This window comes from Triturus cristatus, chromosome 12, assembly GCF_964204655.1.
Source record: "Triturus cristatus chromosome 12, aTriCri1.1, whole genome shotgun sequence".
In the NCBI taxonomy this organism is placed as follows: Eukaryota; Metazoa; Chordata; class Amphibia; order Caudata; family Salamandridae; genus Triturus; species Triturus cristatus.
In genome coordinates, this window is record NC_140595.1 from 303,636,500 (window position 1) to 303,659,110 (window position 22,611).

Sequence of the window (22,611 nt, forward strand, 5' to 3'; positions counted from 1 at the left end):
TCTCCCTTCATCAAAATAGCCCCGGGGAGGTGGTGGTCCCCGGGCTCAGGGGTCCACAACGGATCCCCATATTTGAATATTTAGTGCCCCGGGGAGGTGGTGGTCACCGGGGCATGAGGGGGCCCGCATAGCCCCCACCCGCCCATAAAGAACAATCCCCGGGGAGATGGCGGTCCCCGGGGCTGCTGGGGGGCTGCGTGCCCCCCTTACATAATGGATGAAGCCCCCGGGGCTGCAGGGGCCCCTGTGGACCCCCGCTAATTTATTGCACATTTGCCTCAATACCTGGTCCACCCGGGGGCTTATAGAAAACGAAGCGCGGGAGTCCACGCTTAGTTTTTTTTCAATTTTCTCGGCCGGTGTCGCGCAACTAGCACGAATTCGGCCGATATATTATTATTATTTTTTTTTAATGCTTTTTTTGGGCCCTGGGGGTCCTTGTGGGCAGGCCTAGGTGGTCAGGGTGTTTCTACCCTGCCCCCTTTTCTTGTTTTTTAATCATTTTTTTACTGTCTTGTGACTCAGTTTTACCGAGTCACAAGATGGCTGCCAACACTTCGTGGTTTGGAGTGTTGGCAGCCAATCAGAAGTCAGCTCGTGCTCGGGAGGGTTCGCGAATCCTCCTCGGTGCTCAGATATCGATATTTTTTTACATTTAAAATGCATATGCCTGTACCATTCATGCCTTTACAATGAATCTCAACGTTACCTGCATTGTAACAGCCGATTTGTAATGGTTATGCATGGTACCGGCCGCATTGTAATAGCTGTTTCCCCATAAGGAGATATTGGTGGACTCATGGGGCATAGCGGGCCTGGAGAAAAGAATGGTGGAAGCTAAGAGGAGTGGGGGTATGAGAGTGGCACTTCAGCGGGCTCTGGACTGTTTCAGTCATTGGCGGTGGAGGCAGGGAAAAGCTGCCACCAGGAGTCGCGCTTGCAGGAGGATGCTGCAATCAAGCCACCAGACGTGCAAAGAGAGGAGGCGAGACCAGAGATGTGGGACCGGCTGAGGGAGAATGACACTGAGATTCTGGCAGCTCGTTCCCAGAGCTGTGGCTATAGGCAAGTACTCTCTTAACCCGTCATTTCATGGTTACGGGGCTGATGGAGGGGAGACTTGGCTTACAGATAGAGGTTTTCCGCCTAAAAGACTCAGTGAGCCCTCTTCTCGTTTTGATGGGTTTCGCAGTAGGCCACTCTCTGGGTGAAACAGTTGTTTGAAGAGCACAAGACACCGAGGAAATGTGCTTGTAGAAATGCACAGTGGTGATGGTGATAGGACAAGTTTAGAATAGGTTGAATCCATGATGCAGGATCTTTTTCTTTTGTATTTTCTCCGAGGCCAAGAGTCTGACAAGGAAGAAGCCCCTGGGCCATTAATGGAACTAATACGTTTCAAAGAAGAAAGAAGAGGTCACTCTCTCCATATCTTTCATATCAATGCCCTGTTACTCCTTTGGGAACAACTTCTTATAATTTGCTGAGAGTCCCTAACCAACTAAATCAGGTTTTACACCTCACTAAGAAAAAAGTAATGTCCAACAACTTTTTTACGTGACATTAAATTAGTCTTCTGCATCCAGTCGGATTTAATGCCCTGATTAGTTTGATACCTTGAAGTATTTATTTTAGTAGTCCCATTCAGAAGTTAGCCGGACTGAGTGGTCAGCCAGTAACTCTGTGTTAGCTAATGTGGGTACTAACTTTTCCACAGCAAAAATGACAATTTGGAAGTTTTGCTGTTAGGACATATTAAAGGTATATGTCCTACTTAATAATATGCAGCTCGAAGATGGCGGACGGACAGGACGTCTGAGCTCCCGGCTCCGCAGCCCGTCTGCTGTTTGCATGATATCCTGATCTTTAATCCTGCCTACGGCGCGAGCAATTGTCACCACGGATGCGCTGATACTTTCCGCATTCCTCCGATGTTCCCGCCGGCTTTTTTGGTCGAGGATTCATAGAGTTTGCCGACTTTGGACTTTGCCCACGCAATCTGGCCCGACCACCGCCACCGGACACCGCTTATCACGTACGGTGAGACGACCTGGGGCTGGACCGGCGACTGGGGAAATGTGACTGGACGTGGAGTGGGTGGCCCGGCGGAGCCTTCTTCGCGACGGAGAGAATTCCGGTACGATTGGGTCCTGGCTGGTGTATTTTCCTTTGTCCTCCCACCAGCGGTCAGAGCGGTGTCCGTTCGAGGGCGCCCACCACCCGCATTGCAACACAGCCGAGGGCTCTCCCATCGTGGGAGCCCCGTCTAGCGAGCAGTAACCCCTCTTGCCGTAACTACTGTCCCTCCATCCCGTGGTGTCGCCCTCACCCCTCCGAGGTGGGCTAACGGCAAAACTGGTACCGGTGCCGGTCTACCTCGCCGGATAGGCGGAAGCCGCCATATCCCTGACGCAAGCTTCCCTGCCTACTGTCGAGCTGGAGGGTGTCCCGGTGGCGCCTCTACATACTGTCGGCATGCTGAAGCAGGGGGCAGACCTAACCTATGGTGATATCCTTCTAGCCCTGGGGGACTTGCGGGCGACATGGTGCCAACGCACTCGAGAACTGGAGCGGAAGTTCGATACCGCTACGCCACCCAGGGAGCTACAGCGGTTGTCTGACCCCCCAAGGCCTCTCATTCCCTTCGAGGCGGATACAAATTGGCGACAGGGGGATACTGTGGAACGTCCTCTCCCTGGTAACAGTGTCGAGGGTTCTTTTAAGGACAAAGTTGCAGATACAAAGCTCCCTTCCACTTTCCAAGCCGAGACTCTGCCTCTGCAAGTGTTGCCATGTCTGCCCCAACATCGCCGGAGTGTGAGCCGTTCTGTGGGGAAAACTGTGTTTGTCACTATCGATGTGGTGATGGTCTCTGACTGGGAACTCTCGCTTCTTCCCCCTCTGCGTCATCGTTGCCGGGAGCGGCCATCTTGCTCCTTTGTTCTGCCTGAGGTACACTCCCAGCGGCGGCCATGTTTGGTGGGGTCTCCGCGTTCAGGCCAGGGTTGAAGTTGCCACCCTTGATGATCCTGCCTGACCGCCTGGCATGACCCGGACTAGAATATCTGTTTATGTATCGGTTGTGCCGCATGTGTGTAATTTGCTACTGTTTCTTGCGGGGGTGGATCTGTGGGGCCGCTTAGGATCGGGCCGGGTCTGGGCGATTCCCTTTAGTTTACTGTACGTATTGGCGGGCGGGGACTAGGACGGGACTGCTAATTGTTTGCTTTCCTCGCACATTTGGAATGGAGTCTCCCCACCTGCCGTCTTGCTTGCTATTTCAGTAGTGCTGATGATACACAGGGTGGGGGACGCTTAAGGGGCTGTGGTGACCGGGAGTATGTGAAAATTCCTCCTCCTGCTTTCTCTGGGAGTCGGAGGCTGGGAGGTTCTTTCCCACTCTCCAGACTCTCTTTCCTACTTGGGGTTCATCTGGGGCGACAGGCATGCCTATTGGGGGGGGGTGGGCCGTGGCCTTCCGCTGGTATGCAGGGTGGGGGGACGGGATGTGTTCTATGTCTTCTTCGTCTCTATGGCCCTCTTTCTCTTCCGGTCTCTTTGCCTCTTTGGTTTCTTTCTCTTTTATGTTTCTTTGTTTCTTCGGAGTCGGGGCTCAGTGTTAGTAGGGAGTTTCTTGAGTTCTATCATTCTGTGATATAGTGTATGCTCTTAGTTCCTGGATGGTGGCCACCTGCTTCCTTACCAATGCCTTCCTATATAACGCCTCCTTCTGGGTGCTCCTTGAACAGTGATGTCTCTCCTGGTCAGTGATTAGCTTCGACTCCTTTCGATGTTCACTGCATCGTACTCGACTACACCATAAAATTAAACCTTTTCTTATCCTGACATTATTGTTCTATGTTTACGAATGTCATAGCAGCCGGCCCCGAGGGGTTGTAGGCAGACGCTGTGTATTGTGCATCTACCGAAATAAAGGTTTTTTAAAAAAAAAAAAAAAAAAAAAAAATAATATGCAGCTCCCTGTCATAGGGCTCCATAGGCCTTCCTTTGGTGAGACTTGGAGATAATGTTAAGGTAAGTGGGGGCTATGCCATTTGTTTAAATGGCAAAGTCGAACTAGTAGTTTTGAAACTGCTCTTCCAGGCTGCAATGGCAGCCTGGAAGAGTATGTCTGAGTATGTCTGATTTCGTTTTGTACTTTGTCACACACAGGGTGGCACATTCAGCGCTGCAGCCCTGAGTGGACACTTTTTTTTGATTTTCCAAAACCTTTATTAAGAGAAATAAATGGCAGCATGTTATAGGTTGACACTCTATCAGTAGAAACAATAATAATTGCACTTACCAATAAAATCCACATTACAGGGCAGTTGGTGATTGAGAATTCACATTTTATAAGACGTCTGTGGTGTGTTAAGATTGTGGCACAGTAGAAGGGGTGTAAGTGGTCGGAGCATTGGTGAGGACAGCTGGCATCTCAGCAGGCAGTCTTTGTGTCAGTAGTGTGGGGTTCAATTACAGTATTGTCAGGGGTGGCCAGTCGTTGGAGGTAGGAGATAAAATGGGCCCATATGTCTGGGGGCCTACTGGCCGCCGGCATCAGATCTCATAATCCACCCAGGAGTGTCTGGCAGTGGGCCACGTCATCCAGCCAGCGCATAACCGAGGGTGCAAGTTTGCGCCCCCAGTGGATGGCCACACAGCGCTTAGCAAGGACTAATAGCATCGCAATTAATTTATGGTTGGCATCTGACACGTGTTTGACGTAGCCTAAGAGACATAGCTGGGGATCAGGGGTAATGCACTCAAGTGTGATGTCGCTAATAGCAATGCACACCTCCCGCCAATACAAGGAAACCCTGGGGCACAGCCAGGCCAGGTGTGCAAAATCTGCGTCGGGTGCTGCGCAGCGAATGCATCTGTCGCTGTCTATCAGGCCCAGCTTATGTAATGACGCAGGGGTGCCGTAGAGTCTATGCAAGTATTTAAAGTGAATGAGCCTCAGGTGATAGGGGAGAGGCGCTTGATCTGATTTCAGCAACATAGCCAGTGTTCAGGAGGGAGGTCACTGTTGAGGTCAGCACCCCACGCATTACAGACGCGTTCTATGTTGATGGGAGAGACAGCCAGTGTAAGGGCATATAGTCTAGTGACCAGTTTCCACGGGGAGCTGGAGGAGTGGACAAACTCATGGGCAGCATTGGGCTGGGGAGTGTATGGGAACGCGGGTTGTCCTCTCTGCATGTCGCTCTGATCTGATAGTGGAGCAGCTTGTCGAGTGGAGCAGCGTAGGGTGAAGAACTCCTTGTCGGGGTAAATGTTGGCTATGGTGTTAATACCTACGTTTTCTCTGTGGCGAGCCATGCCTGCTGTCTGTAATGGGGGAAATAAAGGATTGCCGGCCAGTTGAATGGATGGTGCATAGAGCACGCCAGCTCCAGTGTATTTACGCAACCCTTCCCAGGCCCAACGCAGGCACTCGACCATGTCTATCTTGCCGCAGGGAGGTTTGGGTGTGAAAAATAGTGCAGTCTTCATCGGCCATGGAGCAGCAAGATCCGTCTCAACCGCCACATGATGCTGGAAGGGTGTGGGATGGAGCCAGAATTGGAGAAAGCTGGCTTGTGCGCACAGCGCGTATAGTTTGAAATCGGGGGCCCCCATGCCGCCCTGGACCAGAGGTAACATTAAAATATCATAAGCAATTCTGGGCTGGCATCCGGCCCAAATCAGAGTGATAATGTTGGAGCGCAGTTTTTGGAGGAATTATGTCGTGAGCGGGATGGGGATATCTTAAAAAAGAGGTACAGGAATTTCGGGAGCACAACCATTCTAGCGATGGCAATGCGCCCAGCCAACGACAAGGGAATTTTTGCCACGCGTGGATCTTGGTTTCCAGCCAGTCCATTGCCCTGCCGAAATTGTACTTCCAAAGTTCATCCACGTCCCTGCTCAGCCAGATGCCGAGGTATCTAGTGGGCCCGACGCCCAGACGAAAAGGTAATCGGGAGAGAAGGGCTTTGTAGCGTCTGTGAGTGGAAAGAGGACCGACTTGCTCCAGTTAACCTGGATTCCAGAAAGGCAACCAAATCGCACTACCTCCCTTGTGATGGGTGCAAGATTCTCCCGAGGTTCTCGGATGTACTTTGTGACATCATCAGCGTACATTGAGGTGACAAGGGCACGAGCCGAGAACCCAATACCCCGGTGTCGTGCCGCCAGAGGTTCATGGTGATGGCGAAGAGCATGGGGGAAAAGGAGCAGCCCTGCCTGGTACCTCTAGAGATGGGAATGGGATCAGTGATCTGTCCATTCACTCTGATGCGAGCGGTGGGGAGTGTGTAAAACAATTATATCTTGCGTACGAAGTTTAGACTGAAACTCAATCGAGGTGAAAGGTAAAAGAGAAAGGGCCACTCCAGAGTGTCGAAGGCCTTAGTGGTGTCCAATAGGACAGCCACCGCCAGCAGTGTGGGGTTGATCTGGTGAAGGACCAAGAAGATGGTGCGTAGGTTGTGGGAGGTGGCACGCCCCGGGATGAAGCCTGACTGGTCAGGGTGAGCTATCAACGACATGAGCGGGAGGAGTCGATTAGCTAATAGTTTGGCATAAATGTTATTGTCGGTATTGATTAGCGACAGCGGGCGATACGAATCGCAGCAGTAAGGGGGGTTTATCCAGTTTCAAGAGACGGGGGAAAACTGGCCAGTTCGAGAGAGTCGTTGTACATTGCGGCTAGATGTGGGACCAAGAGGGGCGTGTATTGTTTATAAAATGCAGGTGTGAGTCCGTCCGAACCAGGAGCCTTGTCGCCCGGGAGTCCCGCAATGACCGTGGAGATTTCCTCTTGGGTGAATGGCTCATTTAAGTAGTCCCGGTGGCTGTTACTGAGCCACAATAGTTCGACGGAATCAAAGTATTGATCCATGACCTCTCAGGGGGCGGGGGCGCCGTCTGGAGTAAAAGGCGGAGATCCTGGCAGTGATCTCTATAGGAGAGGTAGTCCTGCCAGAGGCATCATCACACAGTGCTGTACTATAGGAAGATAAGGAAAAAACTGTATCTTAACTGGTAGCACTATAAAGGACAATTAGACATGTATGTATAATACATTACGTGGAACGAAAACGGGAGACTCAAATGGTTTTGAAATGTGCACATGGCATCGTATAATTGTGATCAAAATTAAAAGGTACAGTTGTAGCAGCACTGTAAGCAAGTAATGCGTGAACAACCCGAATTGGACTTGGTGCTCAATTGTGTACGTGACACAAAAAGGTGGCGACGCAAGTGACAATTGTGAAATCAGCGAAAACGGCGCAAGGTGCAGATGTGAACAAGTATATACAGTGGATGTTGTAGCTCAAGACAATGATTTACAATGTTAGATTTGGAAAATTCAAACAATTTCAATTGAGCCACAGACGGAAGTGCTACCAGTTTAGATACTGTTTTTTACTTGCGTACCTACCCTAATCTCAACGTGGTTTATGGGTTATACTCCTGTTGTTAAATACAAGTACTATAGGAAGAGGCATGCGGGTGCCTGAGGAGGTTCGCAAGAGTTTTGCCGGGGCTGTTGCTCTCACCATAACGGCGAGCACGTGCCTCTCTACCCAGAAAAGCGACCTCCCTGTCCGCTTCCTCATGGAATTCGGTGAGTTTGGCTCTGATTGACACAAGTATGTCAGGGCGGGGGTCACGAGATTGCTCAAGGTCTAAAGTTTTAATGACGTTCTCCAGTTGCTTGAGAGTGCCTCTGATGGATCTCAACACCCTGGACTGTGGTGTGATGCACTCCCCCCGGATCACGCCCTTAAAGGGCTCCCAAAGGGTTGATGGTGACTCAACGGAGCCGGCGTTATGTTCAAAGTAGGCAGTTATGGCACCGCAAACCTCTTCGCGATAAGCAGCGTCGCGGAGTGCATTGGGGGTAAGCACCAAGCAAACATGCGGTGGAGCTTAAGCGGAAACTGCAGGCACAGGTGCACCGGGGCATGATCAGACAAGGTGCGGGCCATGTGGTCCACGGACATGGGCCACTCGGTGACATCGAGTGTGGTGATCCAGAGGTCGTGGCAGGACAACGAGCCCCATGAGCCCATAAAACAGGCACCCTTGCATCTGTCCGAGTGTGCATGCCGCCATGCATCCAGCAGGGAATAATCCGACATAATTGAGTGAAGGAGGGAGTTGGCCTGAGGGTGCTGGGTGCGATCTGCAGAACGTCTCCAGAATGTTGAAGTCGCCTCCTCCAGATCCAGGAGTTGGGGTCCCAGGGAGGAAATGAGCTGCCAGATGTGCGTGAGGAAGTTGGGGTCGTCCGTGATGGGGCCATAGAGTGCGGCAAGTATCAGTGTTTGATTGTACAGTGTGCCAGCTAGAATCACATATCGACCCTCCGAGTCAATGAAAGAGTGTGTAGCCTGCCAGGGGACGCCTCTCTGGAATAGAATGGAGACGCCGTGTGAATAATTAGAATAGAAGGAGGTGTACGATTCGCCCTAATGTCGAGATAGTAGCCTAGATGCAGTAGCAGGGAGGAGGTGCGCCTCCTGAAGGAAACAGACATCCACTCGGTCTCTAACAAGCTGTGTGTGCATAAGGCGGGCCTTACGGTGGTCGTTCAGACCCCTAGTATTCCAAGTCCAAAATTTAGTGTCCGTCATGTGGCAACATGGGGCAGATGGATAGTGTAACGCCTTGGATCTAAGGTAGGAGTGTCCGAGATAAGTGCATTGGCGAACAGTACATTGCAGAATGCATTCCCTAACAACATGCCGAAAACAAAACAGAACGATAAAAGGAACAAGCCTCTTGCGATAGGCGCAAGTGCTCTGTGAGAAAATCTCCCACCCTCCTCCCACTCCAACTCCCCAATTAGGTTGAGTATCTAAACCCACCCCGGCCAAGGAACCCAAACTTGGAAGAGAAGCTACATAAATGGGAATCATCCCGGTGAGGAGCGTGGGCCCAGCCATTAACCCCTTGCCATGTGGCAGGGTGACCAAGCGTGGTGTGGTTCAGTGGGTGGCAACTTAAGCGATAGAACACACAGCCTTAGTAATACATTCTAGTTAACAGGTAAGGTAGTAGGATTATTTAGGTGTCCCAGAGTCCCACAGACAGTGGCAAGCATACAAATCATACCCATTCCTGAGCGCCACAGTGTAGAAAGGATACGGGCAATAGTAGGTGTAGAAAGCAAGGAGCGTTATGTCAAATTTGTCACACAGGAGTAAGACCTATATGTGACAACGAGGCAGATCCGGCCAAATTAAATTCAGTCATTATCACTTGTGCGGCTGTCTTCAGAGTTGATGCGACTGGTACGCTGGGGAGATTTTTTCAACTGTTTAGCGAAAGTGATAGCAGCCTGCGGGTCGGTGAAGAATCTTGGCTTTTCCCAAAAGTCAATCCGGAGTTTTGAAGGGTACAGCATGGCATAGGTGATATGGAGCTGCTGGAGGATAAGCTTGGTAGGGAGAAAGTCTCTACGGGCTGCCTGGACGGACAGGGTCGAGTCGGGATAAAAGGACAGTACGTTCCCTTGATGGTTAATCTTGCCCAACTCCCGAGCCCTGCGAAGGATGGAGTCCCTGTCTCGGTAATTCAGTAGGCGAGCAATGATGGGTCTCGCAGGGGCCCTAGGGGGAGGCCGCGGGCCCAGTGACCAGTGCGCCCGCTCGATGATGAAATGAGTGGATAGGAACGGGCCAAAGAAGTCACTGAGCAGGGACTCTAGATAATCCTCCATCTTCCCAGTCACGGTGGATTCCGGTAGGCCAACGATCCGGATGTTGTTCCTGCGAGACTGAGCCTCCAAGTCTTCATTCTTAGCGCGGATCAAATCAAGGATCTTGTGCATTTTGAGGAGCTTCTGTGTTTCCATACCTCCAGCGTCTTCAACATCAGAGACCCTCGCATCTAGTTGGGCGAGGCGTGTGTCGTGTGGGCAATTTTTGCATTAGTAGATGTGAGGCTGGATTTCACCTCCAGGAGGATGGTTCGGAGGCTGTCATCTTGCTCGCCAGGAGAGTCAGTCTGCGTTGATTGCTCCCTGGCCTCGGAGGGGATCTCGCCTCCCTTACCCGCCCCACGTCCCGTAAAGGTGAACTTAGGCTGCCTGGTGTCTGTTTTCCCCATGGTTGCCCCGTGGGGCTGAGAGGAGTGCACGTAAATGCTCCCCGGGAATGTAGCGGTCCCGGGTCAGGAGGCGGATTTGGCGGAGCAGGACCGCAGCAGGATGTGGCAGGGCAGTGTCGGGCAAGTCAATGTGAAGCCCAGGCAGGCTGCGAGGACCACACAGGGAGGTCAGAGATCAGTCACTTGGGGGGGCTGCAAGTATCTGGTGGCAGTGCAGGGCAATCAGGAGTGCACTGGGTGGCTGGATGTGGCGGGCTAACCTGCAGGCTTTGTTATATCCTGTCTACTTGCAGGTCCTAGTTATGAATAAATCCTGCTAAACCACAGGAGTCCGATGGCAGCGCGAGATGCCAAGCAATCAAGAGTGCTTAGGGCGGCTGTATGTAATAGGCAGACTTGTGCGCTTCGTTGTGTCCTGTCTGCGTGCAGGCCTCAGATATTAATAAAACCTGCTGCACCAATCTTGCTATGCGCCTTCACCCGTCGCGGAGCGGGCCCCAGCCAGAGCCTCACTCGGCGGGTCTGCCACACGTTGCAGCTCGGTCCGTGGGCCGGGGGGAGCGGGGGAAGGCCCCCAGTGACAATCGCCCTCCGCCCGCAAGCCAACAGGGCGAGGATCAGCCAGATGCAGATGCAGGTGTGGAGTGGCGGGCACAGAGGTCCCAACGTCAGGAAGGTCGGGGAGAGCGTGGGGGTGCCCAGGAATTAGCCAAGAGAGGCAGGGGTTGGTGGTAGCCTCCATATATGCTCCGGCGAGCCGCAGGAAGGTAGGCCAACCTACTTGTTGCCCAGGGAGTGGCCTCATATCCGCAGCTCCGGCCTGTCGCCAGCCATCACCCACGGCCGAGCTCCCCCAGGCACCAGATACACCGCGCGTGCAGCTCAGGATAGGGCCGGGCGCCGGAACAGCCAAGGCCCGCACCTTGCCCCCAGGCCACGCCTCGAGCACCAGCCGCAGGCCGGGACCAGCTGGATGGGTTACCGTAGTCTCAGGTTCACAGCAGCTCCGGCGAGGCGCCGCCGCAGGTCAACTGTCGGGGTATGTAAACCGGGCAGCCCCTTCAGCGCCAACCGGAGGAGACCCAGGTAGGCAGGCCGAACGGAGCACTTATGGGCTGCAGGCGCGAAGGCCGCTGGTCAGTGCTCTGGTTCGATATGCGCCCCAGGCGTCGTTTTTCGGGGCGATGCAGCGCTTCAGTGAGGATACAGAGCTACAGGGATCACCTCAGAGGGTAGGATGCCTCCCACATCAGTCGGATAATGGCGGATTACTCGGCTCGGCTGGCAGAGCTCGCTCAGCGCGCAGCCATCTTGCCGCTGGCGAGACCACGCCCCCGAATCCCGAGTGGACACTCTTAACATACATGCCCTGAGTACCATTTTTACCATATACTAGGGACTTATAAGTAAGTCAGCTTATGCCAATTGGGGTCAGTCAATTCAGCATACACTTTGTAATGGGTTAGAGCAATATCACTGAGGTCTGGTTAGCAAGCCTCTGTGCACTCTTAGTCGAAAATTCAGCAACATCAGCCCAAAACTTTGGGGGTCATCATGAAAAAAGGGGCATTTCCTTACAGTTATGATAGACAAACACAGCCGGCCTTAAATAATGCACCCATTCTTGATCATTTATCAACTAACAGCGCAGAAATGTTCCCAACTCCCAATTATCTCTCCAATTCTGCCTGTCAGTTTGAGAAAGATGAGTCGAATACAAATCAACTATGATCTTGAATAGCTTGCAAACTGTGGACCACGATTTGGACACAAGTTGTACTCCTCGATCGGAATAAATCTTAACAGGCAATCCATGAAGAGGAACTATATTTTGTGAATTAAGTCACTTTTGAAACAAAATGAAAATATGATTTATATAGCTCGCATTTTCCGAGGGTATCAAGGCACTGCCTCTGTGATAGAAGAGCTGTAGATCTATGGAGGTGGAAAAGATGACTTACTGGTTGAAAAGCCTGGTTTTAAGGGTCTTTCTGAATGTCAGGAGATTTTCACACTTGCTTTCAGCAGTCATGTAGCTGAAATAAAATACATTTTTAAGAATAAACTTGCTGGAATGTGTTGATTGTATTTAAGCCTTGATCTGAAGGTAAATCAGTAATACAGTCCATAGAAACAACTTCCAAAGAATGCAAAGAAATGGGTAAAGGCTGCAATAGTCCTGCGTTGTTTGCTGGAGATGTTTTTGCTCTGGCACACACTACACAGGATTTAACAAAATGTTCCACTGTCTTAGTCATATTGTCCCACCGATAGGTTATTTGTGATAATTCTAACTTCTTTCCTTGTCCCAAATGACCTGAAGAACTGGAACATGAGTTTCCTGACGTTTCTAAAATGTAAAACCGTATTTGGTAAATACTTTTATTTTCTTGCCAAATGCAAGCTTTCTGAAGAACGACTTTTTTTTTTTTTTTAATACCTTGATTTGCTTTACATGCAAAGCTATGACATTCTGTGTGTCTGATTTCAATGATGTTTCTGTGATTATTTTGTCAGAAGTTATAATGGGTTTCAGCGGTACTGATTTTTCTGTGACTACTCGAAAAAGCTTGCAAAAAATATCATCTGCTTTCCCATTTTAAAGCTGGTGTTTAGGCCAAGACAAAACTAAAATCTGCAACAACAAAAAACAAGGACATTCTCACCTCGGGAGGCGATACTGTCTACGCAACTTGTAAAAGCATTTGATTTATAAGTGTTAACAGGAAATTGTGCATTCATACGATAATGGCTCCATCCTTTTATCAAATTTTTCATTGCTAGTAACGCCTTATCAGTAATAGTATTATTTCTTTCCACTGGGCATAATTTCAAGGAAAGGTAAGCCACTAGTTGTAGCTGTCCGTTTTGTGGATGAGATAGAGACAATACTGCTCCAGTAGCAAAGCAACAGTAAACACATATGAGTGTCTCTGAGGTATTTGCTGTTTTGTATTAGCAATGTGATAATGCGTTTTAAGTAAGTTTGATTCTAATGATCAAGATCTTGGGATTTAATTTCGATGGCTATTGCCTATAGATCTGAGTTGTATAGGACTAACTATTTAAATTTAAATGTTAGAAGGGAAAAGCAATATACTTGGGGTTTTCAAACTAAGGAAAATGAAGGGTTGTTGCTTATGGCGCGCATTCTGCCGTTCACCCTGCAAAATTGATGTAAGCGGAGAAAAAAATTAGTAGTGAGCTGAAACAGTTGAACACTGTAAATTGTTTCAGTTTAAATGTCCAACATCTTTGTTTAAATGGTAATATGTTGTTAAAATGCCACATTGTTCAGAGGTGTAAGCTACACAAGGTATATTGTTTTAAGTGGTTAAACGATTTGATGACTGGGCACGCTTTTCACTCCTAAATGAGAATATTTGCCATAGTTTCTCCCAAGAACAGGAGCAGAGGGTAAACCAACCTACTGGAAGGGAAAGTTGTTTTGCCTTGCAACAGCAGTCAACTATTTTGAATCTTAAATGTGCCCATAGCACTGTCATTTTGGAATACTCTTAAATGTTAACCTTTTCAGCACTTCCAGTACCTTTTGAACAGTCGGAGATGGGTATGCCTTTGTTATTGTTTATTTGCACCACTGAAATAAATGTCTTTAGGCTATGAGTTTCTCAGAACATTAAAGGACTATTCATACATGGTCTGAGTACTCAATAAATGTTGTGCATGTGCTGGAATGTTCTACATAATTAAAAGGACTCAATACCTTACCCCTCAATTACACAGGGAATATTTTGTCCATCCATATTCTGAAATGAGCCTCATGGGCTAGGTACGTGATGACAAAAGTTAATAGAAAAAACTGCCAACCTACCATTAGTAGTTTCCTGGAGCACAACTGCTAACTAAGCTTGGTGGTGTCTACTCTATTTATCTTACGATACAAAATATTTGTATGCATAAACAGGTTTATGTTGTACAATGGCACTCTTTAGTTTAAACTGTTTTGTATTTGATCATACATTATTGTTGTGGTATGAGACAAGGGAAATCCATTTTGACATCAACCAAAAAGAAAAGCACAATTATTAACAATATGTATGACAATTTGAATGCTAAATGTGTAAGTGCACTGTATTTGTAATGAATTGCCAATTTAGATAGTGCTTTATAGTCCTATTCTCAGCATCAAAGCAGGTTCTTGTAAGGGTAGCATTCTTCACTTTGAGGCAGTGTGTCGTTGCAAAAGATTTGTATTTGCTGTTGCATTAGCTGTAAAGCGTTTTGTGTTGGGTGTGACAGACAATAGAAGTGCTTTTATGTTGTCTATGTTTGTTACGTTTAGTGCTGGAGGAAAAATGTATGAAAGAGAGATATGAGCATTTTTATTTCAATTAACTGGCAGTTGTGGCAGGTCTTTTATTAGGTTTATGGTTTTTCTGTATGCTTTCAATCTACTACTGATGCTGACAGCAGCAGTTGATGAACCCACTCTTGAGTTAGGATTCTAGGATAGATGGACAGGCAGGTCTATCTACTTGAATAATATGTGGTGCACAAATCTGTGTGATTAAAACTGTGGTATCTACTTTTGATTAGGATAAGTGATAAGGTGATAGTTGAGACCCATGGGAAGGGATTGTGTTATAGTCCTGCTGGGTGCTAGCTATGTGTTGTAGATCTCTTTTGGCTATCAAATGTCAGTCCATTTTGGTACTGGATGGTTTAAGGTGGATGGATATTGGGTTTCTCTAATATACCATGTCTTGTAATAGGTAAGGGTAATTAGGTGTGCTCTTTCAAATGTTGGCTAGTGCATATTTGTTATATAACCTGTACTCATTACAATTAGCTATGGTATTATAGATTCTTAATCAGTGCCGATTAATATGTATAAATGTTATGCCACTAGCACCTTTCACAGTTGCCTATGTTAGTTTCCATGTAGTGGTGATTGATGATTGTTTGGATGCCACTATTTTTATGGAAGACAGTCAGCCTGAAGAAGATCATAGATTGGCTTTCTGAATACTTCTTAGTTATTCTTGAGCAAAGAGTGCTATGTATTTGTTAGACCTGTCAGCCCTAGGGTGGTCTTACCCCGCATTTTTTTCCCCTTTCGGCCTCAATTTTTACCACCATCTTTTGTTGGACATAGGACTCTGGGCACCTTACCGCTGCTGAACAGTGCTGAGGTGCAGGTGCTCTCTCCTAACAATATGGTTGCCAAAGGCCCCTGCTACTGCGGAGTGGCCACTGTCCTTCTGCGCGCTAGTAGTTGGGATCAGGCTGGGACCTAATGTAACTGTAACCCTGAGCATCCCGCCTCCTGTCACCAGCGAAGCCACCACAGAGTCCCCCAGAGCCTTCCCACCCCCAATGCTGGCGCCAGATCGTGCCGCCTTTTTGTAGGGTCACCTGACCTAGGGGTATAAAGGTAAAGGAGGGAAACCTGACAGTCAGAGCGCTACTGGACCGGGGGACCCTCCGCTGGAGTATAGGCTGCTGGGCCTGGGGGAAGCTACACTACTGAGGCCCTGCTGTCCTCAAGATAGCTGAGAGAACCTGCCAGCCTGCTGACCTTGCCCAGTGGGAGGGGAGCCCGGGGTGCCAACACCAGTGTGCCTACTCAAGACTTCCATCTTACATCCTGCTACTACCAACTCCCTCAGCAGCTCAACCCTGCCACTAACCCTTGAGAATCCTGCATGTTGTCTACTGCCAGCGCGGAGTCTGGGAAGCGCTGTGAACCTAACCCCTGGATCTCCCCTGCTAGCGATGTGACTCCTGAGCGCTGGGAACCTGTGAGCGCTGTTGCTGCTGCTGGAGAAAGTAAGGTGAAGCGCTGTACTCGAGACTCCTGCTATGGTCCATGAGCGCTGTAATTTAAGAATCCTGTAACTGACCCCCAGCGCTGTGCGAGCGAAGCGCTGTTAGCCCAAGGGCGCTGTGACCGAAATCCCCGCCGCGGCCCAGGACCTGATTGTACCACGAGGCGCTGCGGGACGAGTGAAGCGCTGCTGCAACCTGAGCCTCACCTCGAGCACCACCGCTGTGCCCCAGATCGCCGCCGAGGCTCCAGCGCTGAGGGGAGCCCTGTAAGCCAAAGTGCAGCGGGGCCGGACTCGTCGCAGCGGCTCCCGCGCTGCCCACAGAAGACGCCGCACCCAAGATCACCGCTGCGGCCCCGGTAGTGAGGAGAGGGACGCCGCGATTCCAGACAAGGCTGCGGCAGGCCCAGAGAAAGCCAAGCAAGCATTGCCCGGCAACCGGGGCGCCAGCCGCGTCATCGGCTCTGCCCGCCTGAACGCCACGCAGGGATTGGCTCCCGGGTCTTGAGGCCTATGGAGGACCAGAGCCTGTCCCGATCTCCTTCGGAGGGGCTCCGCTGCGTGTGGGGACCTCAGTCCGGCTTCCCCGCCTGCGAGGTCTCTGAGGTCGTTGGGGAATCTTGCCGCCCCCTCCAGGAGAGAGCCCTGAGGAAAAGGAGCAGTGGGCTGCCTGCAGAGGGGGCGACTCCCAGTGACACGAGTCGGTGCCGCCCTCCTGGAATAAGCTGGTGAGTGCGAGAGAAAGCTGAGGCCCACGCCCCGCTGAGGCTCAATCCAGTGCCCGGTTGTTGAGTCCCTGGAAAGGGGGAGGGGGTAGCTGTTACGAGCCTCCGTCGGGGACTTGTCAGCCTGCCAGTGCGACCCTCAACTGGAACTGAACACTGAGGGGCATATTAGCCTATCCTCCATTCCTGTGTAACCATCAAGGGGAGTCTGCATAAGAAATGTCAACTGCATTGCCCCCTGCATCGGAAATGTCAATTATATTGATTCCCCACATGCACAAGAAATGTTGCCCTGATTGAATACGCACATAAGGGAGGTTGCCTTTATTGAATGTGTACATAAAAGATGTTGCTCCTGTTGTTCGCTTATCTGCCTCAGAGTTGTGCCTCCTGCTGCGTATGTGAATGAGCTGTATTGCATGCACCTGCATAGGAAATGTTGCCTTTATTGACCATGTGCAAAAGATATGTTACCTGTAGTGACCTGAGGTTATAGAAACCGTTTTTCCTGCCCCCCTGTGCGAGCTTTGCATTTCTAGTCCTGACACGACATAGATAAAGATACTTGTTTTTGTCAAAGAACTTGAAGTGGTGTCTATTTATTGTGTGTGCTTTACTGGGTCAGTGTGAGTGTGTGCTGCACAACTACTTAACACATAGCCTCGGAGTGCCTTCCCGCCTCGCGCCAAGCTACCACGTCGGAGTCGGTGGTCCCTGGGACCTTCCGGGTCTTACAGTATTAATATGATTCCAATAAATATCTTTGATGGAAAGTTATGTGGTGATTAAGATTCTAGTCTGATGCTGAATCAGGCTGTTTGGATTATCCAACTCGTATATGGGCATAGTTTTTCTTTCTCCGTGAATTTTAGGCTCAATTCTTTGTTGCTGAGGTAGTCTTTTAGTTCCTTGTTTTTGGAGGTAAGCTCGTTGGAGGTTGCGTCGCAGATTGCTTGTGGATGTGGGATCGCAGAAGTGATGCATTTCTGTAGTTTCATAGAAGGGTTATACTGCATTAATTATTCTCATAGAGTAATGGTGTCTCTTTGCATGTTTGGGCTGCTGATTTGATTTGTATGCCCTGTTGTGGCATGACAGTACAGTTTTATTATTCTTTTTGCATGAGTTTCTCAATTTGTGTTATAAAGCTTAGAATTTCTTTTTCAGTGTCTTGATCTTAATAATCCGTGGGTTATTTTCTTGAGTTTAGCCCTAGTAGTGGTCTTCAGTGGTACCTATTTGTCCATGGCATTAATGACTCCTTTGTGGTAGGTAGTAACTTCTAGTGATTAGTTGTTGGGCGGGTTGAAAATCAATTGTTTCAAGCTTAAGTTGTTTCCTTTGTGGTTGTTATTGTTATTCTGGTTCATTTTTATGACTGTTTCTTTGCCTGGGAGTTGATGTTGGAAGAGATGATGTGGTGGTTACTCCAGTGTAGTTGGGAAATTCATGTTACTCCTGCATGTCCTGTGGGGAGGAAGGCGGAAAAGGGAGTAGATGGACTGAAGATTAAATCCAATGTCTGTCCATCTGTATGATGTTGTCCCTTTAAACTTGGGGGAAGTGGATAGCCTTGAGGTTGGACATGTTGGACTTGGTTTGTGTTTTGTCCAGGCGGTCAAACTAGTTGTACGTGTCTCCAATGTCACATAGGTTGATAGTTTTATGTGGCCTCCTCCATGCCATCAGTTAAGACATCAATTAAACATGTCAACTGGAGGTGTTCTGAATGTCAGAAGGACTGTACAGGAAAAAAGTGTGGGTGGAGGAGAATTTTACCAGCATAATGCCACTTTTGGTCAAGAAGAAATCTTGAATACTTGTGGAATTCATTGATTTTAAAAAATGACAACATTTGTACCTTCTCTTTTAGGGAATGTGCGACAGATTAGCCATATTCTGGGGGAAGGCTTCCTAACATGTTGGGCAGCATCATCACTGGACCAGATTCCAGTTATCAAAAGAAGATCCAAGTGACGATCATTCTTAGATCAAATCTCAGATATTTAGTCAATTCTTTAATCATGGATTGGGCATTGATGATGAGGCAGTTTAGTTTCTGGGCACATAGCCCGTTCAAATATGAGGATGAGGTGAGGGGTAGGTGGGTGGGGGAGCTGTAGTGTAGTGAGGGTGTGTGTAATTGTAGCATATGGGCACACTTGATATTTGGGGAGGACATGGGGTGTGTGTTGCATTAAAATGTTTTAGGGATATCAATGTACATTTTTTGTTTATGTTTGAGGACTATTTGATTAGTAAAGTAATGAAAGAGCTTGGCATTGTTCTCCTTTCCTTTTAAAGACTCTGTTTTGTTTTCATTCCTTTTGTCCTTTGACCTGTGTTTATTTCTGTTTGATGATTTAGGAAAAGTGTGAGGCTGTTCCTCATAGAGCAACAGTTTATGCCCAAGTGGTGGAGTCCGTGAGAATGTGGTCTTGGAACAAGCTGCTTCCGTTTTCTGTCCAAACTGAGGCGGGGAACAGTGAGAAAAACATTGTGCCTTTCCCAGAGATGGAGTCGTGCCCGGGTGCTCCTTGCGTTCATGACATCCAACTTAACCAGGTGGCACAGGGTGACTTCAAGCCCCTCAGTGAGGTGCTCAGCATGTTCAGGTAAAGAACTGAATTTATCGTATGATACCTTTGCTCTTGTTATCTTGATTTTGTTTTTACTTTTTTTTATTATGTTTCTTCACAGCAATTACTCCATACATTCAACAGTGTAGGAAGTGTTTGCATTATTTTCTACTGCATTTATTTATTTTTTATTTATTTTGGTATTTCACTTAATTAAATTTTGATTGGAGCCTGCTAGAGAAGGACTTCGAATAAACAATAAACAAAAAATAGAGTTGTTACCAAGTCAACATACGGAACTGAAAAATCTGTACGCTAAAAAAAAATATTTTATATCTTTAAAGTACATCTGTCAAAGGTAGTTGGGGCTCTCTATACAATAGGCACCCAAACTAAATTAAGCATATAATTGAATAAAAATTGAGAACTAGCAAGTTATTTATGCAGGGTTAATCACTCAATGTAGGGAAGTCTCAAGAAGGAATATATATAGTTTTTGCACTTTGTGAAGTTTATAGCGTTGTTTAAAATCAAGTCACGTGCACTTTATAATGGTAGTTGGCCTGCATTTGCACTTTAATTATGTGAATGACAATCTACAATATGCCATGTAGGATTACCAAATAGAGTACAGGGCACTTGCCCATTGGTAACTGTGGTCGAACAGCAGTACAGTTTGAGGCCCTACACTAATGCTATACCAGTGATTATGTTTACATTAATTGTGGATTATATAACCATCCAATCCTGTAAAGATGCACTTGCACTTTATGTTGAAATTCAAGTCAAATTGTTCTGCACTTACGGTTTATCATAACCAGTCAACTAGGCACTTTATATACTAGGTCACTTAATATACTAGGTGCTTGTATGTAGAGAATTGACTTAGATCCATAGAAAAAAAAAACAGATCAACAAAGCCAACCTATTAGTAATTAGGTCATTCAGTGCAAGTGCTAGAATACTCAGAACCTACGCAACCAGAGGTGTTCGAGCCCGTTACCAATACACCACTAAACATGCGTAACCGTGAGGCAATCTCTATTAGGTATATAGAATGGGCTAACTGTATACTGAATCGTGCAATACGTATGGGATCTAAATGGAGGTAGCACATGAATGATCGTTTTTTCCACTGGTGGAAATATAGATTATAATTTGCAAGGAAACAGAAAAGGAGTTTAAAAATGATTTAAAAAAAATGTAATGGAAAAACATAATATAGGTAAATTGAAACAATGTTCTGTTAATACAGGAAAAAGAAAAAAGTAAGAAATTAACCTAAATGATGCATATCTGTTGTCTATGTCTATGCGATCATGTGACCACACTTGCTGACATAAATGTAATGTAGGAGTACGGCTCCTTGTGTGATCAAGGCAGGGGATCCTGCCGAATCGCGTAACAGCATATATAAATAAAAAAAAACCTGATTAGGGAGACTGGAGCTGCTGTGTCGGTGTCTGGCTGATCTAATTTGCATGCCGGAGTTGGACTATATATATATATATATATATATATATATAGTTAGATATATTATAGATATATACACACACACATTCACAGACAGGCTATTGTTTCTTTGCTAAAATAAAAGAGCTTTGAAGAAAGGTAATTTTCTATTAATTCATGTGTTCATTGGGTGCTTTTCCACATACTGCTTTTTGGGTATTTTAGAGCACTATGTACAGCAGAGGCTTTGAAATCTTTGGCATTATGCCCATTCTTCTAGTTAGTCACTATTGTTTCATGGGTGGAGTGCTTCATCTAAGTAGTAGACTGTCACACTTGTCTCTTGGTTAATGGGTGTAATGAGCTGAGATAGAGCATGGCTCAGAAAGCCATGAAAAGAAGCTGTTGTATTCTGTAGATGGGATGCAGGTGCTCCTGGACCAGCAGGGTGTTTGAGATAAGCTTTATGGAAAAGGCCCACATTTAGGGCCTTTTCCGAAGAATGATGACACTGCAGTTGAGATTTCCATTGCCTTCATGGATTTTCCTCTATTTTCCTTTTTGAATACAGCACGTTTAAAAAAAAAAAAAAAAAAAAAATTATTGAGTTTTGAGAGTACCACATGGGCGACGTCCCGACAAAGACCACATAAACGACATAATATTACAGGATTACAACATATGGAATTATCCATGAGTATACTTTGTATGCGAAACAAAAGAAAACCCACTAAGAACTGTACGCAGACTACCCCACCCGCCTTGGCAAACAACTATCAAATCCTTTATACACCCAGAAGGACAAGAGAACACATTATACATAGCAAACTGCGAAATGCCCAGTAAATCACCCTTACGGGGATTGTGATGGAAGAGGCAGAAAGTCAATACCCCTATATGCAGCCCATCTAGACCAAATTTTCGTATGCTTTTGGGGACAGCCCCGTGCCTGGAATACAGCCATTTCAGCCCCCATACACTTATCCAGTTCTCCTTGCCACTTTCCCATTGTCGGGGGAGAGGTGCCCTTCCATAGTTGTGCAATATCACGTTTGGCGATGGCTAGGGCTAAGAAAAGTAGATGTTGCTTGTACCGATTGACACCTATGTCCTCAGTACTGTGGAGGAGGATCAAGCGGGGGTCTTGTGGGAGGTCCCAGGATAACACCTCTCTGAGACAGGTCAAAACCCTGCGCCAGAAAGGCTGTAGAGCTGTACAACTCCACACCGTGTGAAAGAAAGTCCCCTCCTCCCTGTCGTAACTCAAGCACAAGGGGGACGCCACCACTCCCATCCTCCAGAGGCGCAACTTGGTGTAGTACACTCGGTGTATGTACTTAAACTGTATAAGACGAAATCTGGATGCTACCGCAGTACACCGGGGATTAGCTGTCGCCTCTGCCCAGTCAACGTCCGTCAGGTCCTGAATGTCATCCTCCTATGCCCTCCTCGTCTTGTGCAGGATTGTGTGAGTGTGCGTTATCAGTGTCTGGTATATTTGTCTTATTTTTATTAAAACACAGTGAGTTGTCCTGCTAGTACTTTTACCGTGTCGGATACACTCTTTTGTTGTTTATATAATATTGCCCAGGGGGATTAAGAGTGGCTCCAGTTGCTCTCCCTCTCTCTCCTGTTGTTTATCTATCTTTATTTTATGAGCTCCCAGATCCCCCATGAGGAGTCGGCCTTCTAACGGATTGAATTCATGGAGATCCGGTATGTTCGCCAGAGAGGGAGTCAAGGCATGCCGCAGTTGGAGGTATCTGAAAAACTGAGTTTTGTGTAACTGGAACTATTCCTAGAGTCACTGAAACGATTTAAGAGCAGTACCCCGCATGACGTCCCCCAAGGTGGAGATGCCAATCAGGTCCCACTGGCGGAACCCCTTCAGGGCGACCGCCTGGCGCAGATAATATGGGCAGTATATAGTAGTCGCACATAGGCTATAAAGCGTGG

General features: G+C 47.7%; 1 protein-coding gene across 2 annotated transcripts in view; it reads left to right on the forward strand.

Moving 5' to 3' along the window:
• PRMT7 (protein arginine methyltransferase 7) overlaps positions 1-22,611 on the forward strand; it is a 654,823-nt gene that overhangs the window by 141,919 nt on the left and 490,293 nt on the right. For both annotated transcript variants that reach the window (XM_085637728.1, XM_085637727.1), the window contains exon 7: positions 18,992-19,239. In XM_085637728.1, the coding sequence (XP_085493854.1) occupies positions 18,992-19,239 (248 nt within the window). The remainder of the gene's footprint in view (positions 1-18,991; positions 19,240-22,611) is intronic.